Below are 12,073 nucleotides of genomic sequence, written 5' to 3'. Positions count from 1 at the left end.
AGGTACATAAGCATTTATTGGAGCAATGAACTGTGTTCAAGTTTCAGCTGTTTTGCTGATGGTTCCAGGTTTTGCTAAAGTCCTCCATCTTCATTAATCCATGCACTTTGTGCGATACAGCAATTCCATTGGCAGCAAAACAGCCCTTGCACTTGATGCTACAGCCACCACCATGCTTAACATTTGGTACAATGTTCTTGTGTGAATGCCTTGCAGTTTTTTTTTCTTTGTCCATGTGGCTACCTGCAAACTTGAGTTAAACTTGAAGGTATTGATTGTTGAGCAGGGGCTTCTTTCATAGATAGTCCATGTCAATGTATAACCTGGTTGAGTGTAGAGATTAGCTGCATTTAGATGAACCCAAATAATTCAGTAATAACCAGAATAACTGAGAATTTGAATGTCCCATATAAACGTGTCAATAGGAACGAAACAGCTGGATCTGATCACAATTGACAACACACACTTGACAACATAGAGGAGCTTGATTGAACATGTACAAATTGTAAGTAAGACACTAGAATATCACTAGAAATAATGAAGGGGAAAGTCTACAAGACAGTAGTGAAGACTAGCTATGTTGTACAGCTTAGAGACAGTGGCACTAACAAAAACACAGGAGGCAGAGCTGGAGGTGGCAGAGGTGAAGATATGATTTTCTTTGGGAGTGATGGGGATGGACAGGATTAGAAATGAACATATCAGCTCAGGTGGGACAGTTTGGAAACAAAGTCAGAGAGGTGAGATTGAGATGGTTTGGACATGTGCAGAGGAGGGACCCAGGGTATATAAAGAGAAGGATGCTGAGGATGGAGCCACCGGCAGGGAGGAGAAGAGGAGACCAAAGAAGAGGTTTATTGATGTGGTAAGGGAGGACATACAGGTGGTTGATGTGACAGAGGAAGATGCAGAGGACAGGGTGAGATGCAAACAATTGATCTGCTGGAGTAACCCTGAACGGGAGCAGCTGAAAGAAGAAGAAGTCAATGATGTTCGCACTTTCACTCAATATGCGAGATTACATAATTTAATTTTGGACATTTACACTGATCTGATTTTTTTTTTTTTTGACATATTACACTAGGTTTGTGACCCAAAGACTTTGGTAAACCCACTTCCAACACCAAAACAGTTCATCCACAAAAATTTTCACTAAAGATTTGATACATTTAAAAATACATTTCATATTTTCAGCTTTAAAGACAAATTATATCTTTACACACTGTTCAAGACAAATATATGTCTGACATTCAGAAATGCAAAAAATACAAAACAAAATCCTCACATACGACATATGGACATTTGCAATTGTTTGCAAAAAATACCAGCAAATATCCAACTAATGATCACTCTGTCAAAAGAGAGTTGAGTGATTTTGGCAATCAGCTAAACATGTAGATACTATCTAGATAGATACATTACATGTCCACATCTCCATCTATGTAGCACATCTCCAAAGCTCAGGAATGAGCATGAAACTTACCTTGTGTCACACAAGGTAAGTGTCTCTCTCTCACACACACACACACACACACACACACACACACACACACACACACACACACACACACACACACACACACACACACACACACACACACACACACACACACACACAACACACACCAGTCTCTTATGGTAACAGACCCACCTTCAGTTCTTTGGTGTGCTTGTCAATCAACATTTGTATGTTGAGATTTTGCTCTTGTTGTGCAGCACTAGTAATGAGCTGCTGCTCTGCAGCTGACACCATCTCTGCCCGCAGCTTTAACATAGCTTTACCAAGAGCCTTAAAACAGAGGAAGCAAAGAAAAGGCACGGTAAATAAAGACTTAGGTAAGGAATGAAGCCTCAGTTTACACCTAATGCACCATTTCTCAATCCTACATGGATTGCTTTGACTGCTGGTTTATCCCAAAACAAACCATTAGTGTGTCAACAGATGATCAAATTTGAAAAGTCCAAGATTCGTAATTTACAAATGGGTAGCCCTGGTCAGATTTATTGGTAGACTTTAATTTCATTCATTTTCTATCCTCGTTTATGCCCATCAAGGGTCACGGGAGGGCTGCAGCCTATCCCAGCAGTCAAATGGAGAGAGGAGGAGGTACACCCTGGACAGGACGCCAGTCTATCACAGGGCCACATATAGACAGACAAACACATTTACAATTGCATGAACACCTATGGTCAATTTAAAGTTTCCAATTCACCAAACCTGCATGTTGTTGGAAGTGGGAGGAAGCCAGAGCACCCGGACTGAACCCATGCAAACGTTCCTGAAGTGTTCCTGAGCCCACACGGTAAGATCCTTTACACAATGATGTTGTTTTTTTTAATGCAGTGCCGCCTGAGGGATCGAAGGTCATGGGCATTCAATGTTGGTTTTCAGCCTTGCGGCTTATGTGTAGAAAGTTCTCCAGATTCTTGACTCTTCTGATTATATTATGGACTGTAGATGCTGGACTCCCTAATTCCTTGCAATTGAACGTTGAGAAACATTGTTCTTTAAACTGTTGGACTATTTTTTCATGCAGTAAGTGGTGATCCTCACCCCACCTTTGCTTGTGAATGGCTGAGCCTTTTGGGGATGCTCCTTTTATACCCAATCATGACACTCACCTGTTTCCAATTAGGTGTTCTTTGAGCATTCATCAACTTTCCCAGTCTTTTGTTGCTCCGTCCCAAATTTTTTGAAATGTGTTGCAGGTATCCATTTCAAAATGAGCAAATATTTGTACAAAAACAACAAAGTCTATCAGTTTGAACATTAAATATATTGTCTTTGTGGTGTATTCAATTGAATATAGGTTGAAGAGGATTTTCAAATCATTGTATTTTGTTTTTATTTACATTTTACACAATGTCCCAACTTCACTGGAATTGGAGTACAAACAAACAGAAATATTTCCTGCTGTTAAATATGTCTGGTGATCAAACATTTTCCAACTGCAGAAGTCAGTGTTTGAAACCATAATTCTGTAATGCATTGCACTAATCTATCTGTAAAAAGGTCCATTACCTTGAGCTGTTTTTCCTTCTGTGAAAGTTGTGATTTCAGTTGTTCTACCAGATTTTTCATTGTATTCGTCGGGGAGCGAACATTGGCCTCCTTCTGGGTCTGGAGATCAGTTTGTAGAGCCATCATTTCTTTCTCCATCTGGGCCATGTGGTTCCTTTGAGTCTCAGTCTCTCCAGTCAAAGCTTTCATCTGGGCAGCATGGCACTCCTCAAGCCTACAACAAGTCATCCTTGTTAGTCCACTTGTCAGATTTATGACTACATTGTTAAGATATCATAAATAGATTTGTCTAGTTACAGCTCTACCCATAATGAAACAAGTGGACTTTGACAGGTGAGGTTCTACATCATCAAATGAGTCAACCTCACAAACACAATCTCAAGTCACAAAATGTGATTGACGTCTTCTGTAATCTGTAGTGAATTTGCCTCGTGTTTTTAGAAATACTGATGTGCAGGCTCTGTTTAATATCATCTTGTCCTCAGACTGTGACCGATTTGAGTGCCTCCTTAATGTCACACATGGTGGAGGAAATGGATCAGCACCTACATATATGCACCTAAAGGACTGGGTTATCTCAACACCAGAAACATTAAAAAAACATGCAAAGAAATTTGTAAGGATGTTTGTAAAACCTTGTCACATTTTCATGATTTGGGCGACAATTACTGAGTTACCAAAAGACAAAAATAGTGGTGCTTTTGTGGTAAATCCTCAAATTGGTTACTTTCAGATGTTTTAGTGACTTGTCAACATAGTCATTACGCAAGTCTTGACTACTCCTCCATCATGCTTGTTGAGATTATGGTGGACTTGCAGTTATTCTTAACTATTCTTGCTTTACCCATAGCCATTCGTGGAGCATCACGGGAAATTTATGGCAATGAGTTGATACGTATAATCATGGTTTGTCACAATGGCAGCAACATTTCAAAGTGGCTCGTAACTACTCTTGTCCACCAACGACATATGTCAAGTGTTGATGACTTTCCTTGACCTACTGCACAATTCTCATTAAGACTTATGAGGAATTATCTTTTGGCTTGGCGGCACAGTGGATTAGTGGCTAGCACTGTTGCTTTACAACAAGAAGGGCCTGGGATCACTTCCCATCTCGCTCTTTCTGTGTGGAGTTTGCATGTGTTCACATGGGTTCCCTCCAGGTGTTTCGGCTTCCTCCCACTTCAAAAAAAATGCGGGTTAGGTGAAGTGGAAGCTTTAAATTGACCATAAGTGTGCGTGCAGGTGTGACCGAGTTTGTCTGTTTATGTGTGGCCCCGTGATGGACTGGTGTCCTGTCCAGGGTGTACCCCGCCTCACACCCCATGACTGCTGGGAGAGGCTGCAGCCAACTCCACCCCCTCCCCACCCCCAACCCTTGATTGGAGTATGTGGGCAAAGATGAATGAATAAATTGTGGCCTAAATAATGAAAGTGTGACAGCCCTTTAAAATGGGGCATGATCCCCCTACAATGCCAACCATTCTGTTGGCAGTATAGGGGGATTTCTCACTCCTATATGAGATTTTAGCCTTTTGAATTACTGAATGATGGGAAATACAGGAGGATTCGGCACCTAATGAAAGAGAAATGAGAGCAAGGTCTGAGTCCAAACCAAACAACCCTCAATAAGGTATTGGAACTGAGAGGAAAGCTGCACACGTTAGAGAGGGATGGATGAGCCAGTCCACAGCTAAAGCCTTTGAATACTCACTGACAGAAGTCGATGTCAAGGATGCACTAAGATGACAAAGACCCACTACACAAAGATTGATTAGAAATCTGGTATTGCTTCATGAGAACTATATTATATCACTGGGAAAGGATAGGAAGGAGTGAAGGAAAATAGCAGTCACTTGTGATGGAGGCAACTGAGTGAGTGTGAGCATTTCATAGATTAGCCAAAGAATACAAAAGTATGCAAAAGTCTTTCAGGTGGTTTCAACAAGATAATCACTTTGACTTCTCCTCAGCATACTGCTTTGCCTGCAGTTCCATGTCAGTTCTCTGTTGTTTCAGCTCAGCCGTCGTCAGCTTCAACTTCTCTGTGGCTGTAGATAACAATCGATCCTGTTCAGCCACAGTCTGCTCCAACTCAGCCAGATGCTCCAGATGCTTAGACGTTGGCAGCATGATATTTGGCTGCCTCATCTGTTCCTGGAGGGGGGTGAGGAAGAAACAGTAGAAGGCACAATAAATTAGGCATGATGAGAAAGACACTCACTTGTGTATGATTTATATGTAGGCTGCATCTACTGTCCATACTGCCCTAGGAGCAGTCCATAGTCCTGACCATAGACTGTAGTGGTGATATAGAGGACTACAGAAGAACATTTTCTGTATGGTTCTATGGGTGCTGACTGCTACTGACACAGGAATACACAGAAATTAAGAAATGAAAGGAAAAATTAAAGAAACTTATAAAGAAATGATGAATGTCATCTTCAACCTGGAGCCTATCCCAGCAGTCACAGAGCGTGAGGTGGGGTACACCCTGGACAGGACACCAGTCTGTCACAGGGCCACATACAGACAAACAAACACATTCACACCCACATGCACACCTATGCACAATTTAAAGTTTCCAATCCACCTAACCTGCGTGTCTTTGGATGTTCGTGGAGGCCACGCAAACACGGGGAGAACACGCAAACTCCACACAGAAAAGCAACAGGTAGGAATCGAACCCATGACCTTCTCTCTGTGAGGCAACAGTGCTAACCACTAATCCACCATGCTGCCCTAAGAATTGATACATTATATTTAATTTTATTTAGGCAGTGGATGTTTTGTTTAATTAAACATAGGTCACCATAAATTAGTATGTATTTGTGGTGTTTTCTGTGCTAAATAAGATTACTGAAGTGAAAATAAAGAAAAACATACCCAAACAGCTCACTGGAAATTACTTTGACTCATATTTATGCATGTCGGGTGGACACACCCCAAAATTCTTATTCACGGATACTGTTCGTATTGCAATTTAATCTAACAATGCAGTATTTTATTTTAAAATATTATGTAAAACACTGGACGCTTTGTTTTCACTCCTTGCTTGCCTCTACTGGTGGTTGGCTCTCACTGCGGTATTGTATCACTTCCTGTTCCGGAGCACAGTGGTGTTTTTCTGTATCTGTTAGCTGTTTAATCTGCGCAGTTAGATTGATCTAGTTATCTAGATTACGATTTGTTTCCCAGTGTAATCTTTACATGCCTTAACTAAAGCACTCCTTCTGCTGAATCACCTCTAAATTATTTACACATTATTCACTTTGCGTGTTTTAGGAATCCGCTAGCTTAGCGTAGCTACTAGCTCTTAGCCGATTTAGCATGGCGGCTTCTCCTGTCTCTCCCGCACTTTTCTGCTCTGGGTGTGAAATGTTTAGTTATTCCTCGGCCTCCTTTAGCAGTAACGGTACTTGTAATAAGTGTAGCTTATTCGTAGCTTTGGAGGCCAGGCTGGGCGAATTGGAGACTCGGCTCCGCACCGTGGAAAATTCTACAGCTAGCCAGGCCCCTGTAGTCGGTGCGGACCAAGGTAGCTTAGCCGCCGTTAGTTTACCCCCTGGCAGATCCCGAGCAGCCGGAAAGCAGGCTGACTGGGTGACTGTGAGGAGGAAGCGTAGCCCTAAACAGAAGCCCCGTGTACACCGCCAACCCGTTCACATCTCTAACCGTTTTTCCCCACTCGACGACACACCCGCCGAGGATCAAACTCTGGTTATTGGCGACTCTGTTTTGCGAAATGTGAAGTTAGCGACACCAGCAACCATAGTCAATTGTCTTCCGGGGGCCAGAGCAGGCGACATTGAAGGAAATTTGAAACTGCTGGCTAAGGCTAAGCGTAAATTTGGTAAGATTGTAATTCACGTCGGCAGTAATGACACCCGGTTACGCCAATCGGAGGTCACTAAAATTAACATTAAATCGGTGTGTAACTTTGCAAAAACAATGTCGGACTCTGTAGTTTTCTCTGGGCCCCTCCCCAATAAGACCGGGAGTGACATGTTTAGCGCATGTTCTCCTTGAATTGCTGGCTGTCTGAGTGGTGTCCAAAAAATGAGGTGGGCTTCATAGATAATTGGCAAAGCTTCTGGGGAAAACCTGGTCTTGTTAGGAGAGACGGCATCCATCCCACTTTGGATGGAGCAGCTCTCATTTCTAGAAATCTGGCCAATTTTCTTAAATCCTCCAAACCGTGACTATCCAGGGTTGGGACCAGGAAGCAGAGTTGTAGTCTTACACACCTCTCTGCAGCTTCTCTCCCCCTGCCATCCCCTCATTACCCATCCCCGTAGAGACGGTGCCTGCTCCCAGACTACCAATAACCAGCAAAAATCTATTTAAGCATAAAAATTCAAAAAGAAAAAATAATAGAGCACCTTCAACTGCACCACAGACTAAAACAGTTAAATGTGGTCTATTAAACATTAGGTCTCTCTCTTCTAAGTCCCTGTTGGTAAATGATATATAATTGATCAACATATTGATTTATTCTGCCTTACAGAAACCTGGTTACAGCAGGATGAATATGTTAGTTTAAAATGAGTCAACACCCCCGAGTCACACTAACTGTCAGAATGCTCGTAGCACGGGCCGGGGCGGAGGATTAGCAGCAATCTTCCATTCCAGCTTATTAATTAATCAAAAACCCAGACAGAGCTTTAATTCATTTGAAAGCTTGACTCTTAGTCTTGTCCATCCAAATTGGACAGTCCCAAAAACCAGTTTATTTGTGTATTATCTATCGTCCACCTGGTCGTTACTGTGAGTTTCTCTGTGAATTTTCAGACCTTTTGTCTGACTTAGTGCTTAGCTCAGATAAGATAATTATAGTGGGCGATTTTAACATCCACACAGATGCTGAGAATGACAGCCTCAACACTGCATTTAATCTATTATTAGACTCTATTGGCTTTGCTCAAAAAGTAAATGAGTCCACCCACCACTTTAATCATATCTTAGATCTTGTTCTGACTTATGGTATGGAAATAGAAGACTTAACAGTATTCCCTGAAAACTCCCTTCTGTCTGATCATTTCTTAATAACATTTACATTTACTCTGATGGACTACCCAGCAGTGGGGAATAAGTTTCATTACACTAGAAGTCTTTCAGAAAGCGCTGTAACTAGGTTTAAGGATCTGATTCCTTCTTTATGTTCTCTAATGCCATATACCAACACAGTGGCAGAGTAGCTACCTAAACTCTGTAAGTGAGATAGAGTATCTCGTCAATAGTTTTACATCCTCATTGAAGACAACTTTGGATGCTGTAGCTCCTCTAAAAAAGAGAGCTTTAAATCAGAAGTGCCTGACTCCGTGGTATAACTCACAAACTCGTAGCTTAAAAGCAGATAACCCGTACGTTGGAGAGGAAATGGCGTCCTCACTAATTTAGAAGATCTTCACTTAGCCTGGAAAAGAGTCTGTTGCTCTATAAAAATAGGCCCTCCGTAAGCTAGGAACATCTTTCTACTCATCACTAATTGAAGAAAATAAGAACAACCCAGGTTTCTTTTCAGCACTGTAGCCAGGCTGACAAGATCAGAGCTCTAGTGAGCTGAGTATTCCATTAACTTTAACTAGTAATGACTTCATGACTTTCGTTGCTAACAAAATTTTAACTAGTAGAGAAAAAATTACTCATAACCGTCCCAAGACGTATCGTTATCTTTGGCTGCTTTCAGTGATGCCTGTATTTGGTTTAGACTCTTTCTCTCCGATTGTTCTGTCTGAGTTATTTTCATTAGTTACTTCATCCAAACCATCAACATGTTTATTAGACCCCATTCCTACCAGGCTGCTCAAGGAAGCCCTACCATTATTTAATGCTTCGATCTTAAATATGATCAATCTATCTTTGTTAGTTGGCTATGTACCACAGGCTTTAAGGTGGCAGTAATTAAACCATTACTTAAAAAGCCATCACTTGACCCAGCTATCTTAGCTAATTATAGGCCAATCTCCAACCTCCTTTCTCTCAAAATTCTTGAAAGGGTAGTTGTAAAACAGCTAACTGATCATCTGCAGAGGAATGGTCTATTTGAAGAGTTTCAGTCAGGTTTTAGAATTCATCATAGTACAGAAACAGCATAGTGAAGGTTACAAATGATCATCTTATTGGCCTCGGACAGTGGACTCATCTCTGTGCTTGTTCTGTTAGACCTCAGTGCTGCTTTTGATACTGTTGACCATAAAATTTTATTACAGAGATTAGAGCATGCCATAGGTATTAAAGGCACTGCGCTGCGGTGGTTTGAATCATATTTTGTCTAATAGATTACAATTTGTTCATGTAAATGGGGAATCCTCTTCACAGACTAAAGTTAATTATGGAGTTCCACAGGTTCTGTGCTAGGACCAATTTTATTTACTTTATACATGCTTCCCTTAGGCAGTATTATTAGATGGTATTGCTTAAATTTTCATTGTTACGCAGATGATACCCAGCTTATCTATCCATGAAGCCAGAGGACACACCACAATTAGCTAAACTGCAGGATTGTCTTACAGACATAAAGACATGGATGACCTCTAATTTCCTGCTTTAAACTCAGATAAAACTGAAGTTATTGTACTTGGCCCACAAATCTTAGAAACATGGTGTCTAACCAGATCCTTACTGTGGATGGAATTACCCTGACCTCTAGTAATACTGTGAGAAATCTTGGAGTCATTTTTGATCAGGATATGTCATTCAAAGCGCATATTAAACAAATATGTAGGACTGCTTTTTTGCATTTACGTAATATCTCTAAAATCAGAAAGGTCTTGTCTCAGAGTGATGCTGAAAAACTAATTCATGCATTTATTTCCTCTAGGCTGGACTATTGTAACTCATTATTATCAGGTTGTCCTAAAAGTTCCCTAAAAAGCCTTCAGTTAATTCAAAATGCTGCAGCTAGAGTACTGACGGGGACTAGAAGGAGAGAGCATATCTCACCCATATTGGCCTCTCTTCATTGGCTTCCTGTTAATTCTAGAATAGAATTTAAAATTCTTCTTCTTACTTATAAGGTTTTGAATAATCAGGTCCCATCTTATCTTAGGGACCTCGTAGTACCATATCACCCCAATAGAGTGCTTTGCTCTCAGACTGCAGGCTTACTTGTAGTTCCTAGGGTTTGTAAGAGTAGAATGGGAGGCAGAGCCTTCAGCTTTCAGGCTCCTCTCCTGTGGAACCAGCTCCCAATTCAGATCAGGGAGACAGACACCCTCTCTACTTTTAAGATTAGGCTTAAAACTTTCCTTTTTGCTAAAGCTTATAGTTAGGGCTGGATCAGGTGACCCTGAACCATCCCTTAGTTATGCTGCTATAGACGTAGACTGCTGGGGGGTTCCCATGATGCACTGTTTCTTTCTCTTTTTGCTCTGTATGCACCACTCTGCATTTAATCATTAGTGATCGATCTCTGCTCCCCTCCACAGCATGTCTTTTTCCTGGTTCTCTCCCTCAGCCCCAACCAGTCCCAGCAGAAGACTGCCCCTCCCTGAGCCTGGTTCTGCTGGAGGCTTCTTCCTGTTAAAAGGGAGTTTTTCCTTCCCACTGTAGCCAAGTGCTTGCTCACAGGGGGTTGTTTTGACCGTTGGGGTTTTACATAATTATTGTATGGCCTTGCCTTACAATATAAAGCGCCTTGGGGCAACTGTTTGTTGTGATTTGGCGCTATATAAAAAAATTGATTGATTGATTGATTGATTGATTCAGGACCACAGGCAAAAGTTCCTTGTTTTCATTGATCATTAAATTATTTTTAACAATGGGATGCAATGTAGGTTTTTTCTTTTGCTGATCTGAAAAATCAGCAGATTTGTGTCTGAAAAACCGTATCAGATCTGAACAGTGGCTTTTGTGATCCTTCACACCCCTAATTTTTACACATACACAGACTTTCAGTAAATCATGCCCTATGGCTGCCATAAGCAAAATATGTCAGCAACAACTTACATACAGTAGTGTTCAGAATAATAGTAGTGCTATGTGACTAAAAAGATTAATCCAGGTTTTGAGTATATTTCTTATTGTTACATGGGAAACAAGGTACCAGTAGATTCAGTAGATTCTCACAAATCCAACAAGACCAAGCATTCATGACATGCACACTCTTAAGGCTATGAAATTGGGCTATTAGTAAAAAAAAAAGTAGAAAAGGGGGTGTTCACAATAATAGTAGTGTGGCATTCAGTCATTGAGTTGGTCAATTTTGTGGAACAAACAGGTGTGAATCAGGTGTCCTCTATGTAAGGATGAAGCCAGCACCTGTTGAACATGCTTTCTCTTTGAAAGCCTGAGGAAAATGGGACGTTCAAGACATTGTTCAGAAGAACAGCGTAGTTTGATTAAAAAGTTGATTGGAGAGGGGAAAACCTATACGCAGGTACAAAAAATTATAGGCTGTTCAACTACAATGACCTCCAATGCTTTAAAATAGACAAAAAAAACAGAGAGGCGTGGAAGAAAATGGAAACCAACCATCAAAATGGATAGAAGAATAACCAGAATGGCAAAGGCTCACCCATTGATCAGCTCCAGGATGATCAAAGACAGTCTGGAATTACCTGTAAGTGCTGTGACACTTAGAATCCCCCGCAAGGTCCCTCTGTTAAATAAAAGACATGTGCAGAAGAAGTTACAATTTTCTTTTTGGGTCCAAGGGCCGCAGACAGTTTGTGAGATGACCCTCAAACTCTGAATTCAAGCCACAGTTCACAGTGAAGACAGTGAAGCATGGTGGTGCAAGCATCATGATATGGGCATGTTTCTCCTACTATGGTGTTGGGCCTATATATCGCATACCAGGTATCATGGATCAGTTTGGATATGTCAAATACTTGAAGAGGTCATGTTGCCTTATGCTGAAGAGGACATGCCCTTGAAATGGGTGTTTCTGTTGGGAAAGTGTAGGAACACGGACCCACAACAGGGGGCGCAAATGAACGGACAATGGAATAGGTCAAATAACAACACTTTACTGTTGCAAACGTGCACAACAAACACAACAAATTACAACAATGGACAAAGTTCAATTCACAAAGGTGTCGTGTGGGC

General features: G+C 41.2%; 1 protein-coding gene across 1 annotated transcript in view; it reads right to left on the bottom strand.

Moving 5' to 3' along the window:
- The window catches only part of cep290 (centrosomal protein 290), a 113,355-nt gene that overhangs the window by 20,671 nt on the left and 80,611 nt on the right, over nt 1-12,073 (bottom strand). Inside the window, exons 28-29 of the mRNA XM_034175447.1 lie at nt 3,023-3,236; nt 1,652-1,789 (exon numbers count right to left, since the gene is read on the bottom strand). Coding sequence (XP_034031338.1) covers nt 1,652-1,789; nt 3,023-3,236 — 352 coding nt within the window. The remainder of the gene's footprint in view (nt 1-1,651; nt 1,790-3,022; nt 3,237-12,073) is intronic.

Source organism: Thalassophryne amazonica, chromosome 8 (genome assembly GCF_902500255.1).
Source record: "Thalassophryne amazonica chromosome 8, fThaAma1.1, whole genome shotgun sequence".
NCBI lineage: Eukaryota > Metazoa > Chordata > Actinopteri > Batrachoidiformes > Batrachoididae > Thalassophryne > Thalassophryne amazonica.
The sequence above is the reverse complement of the archived record's forward strand: the minus strand, read 5'-3'. Positions and strand labels throughout refer to the sequence as shown.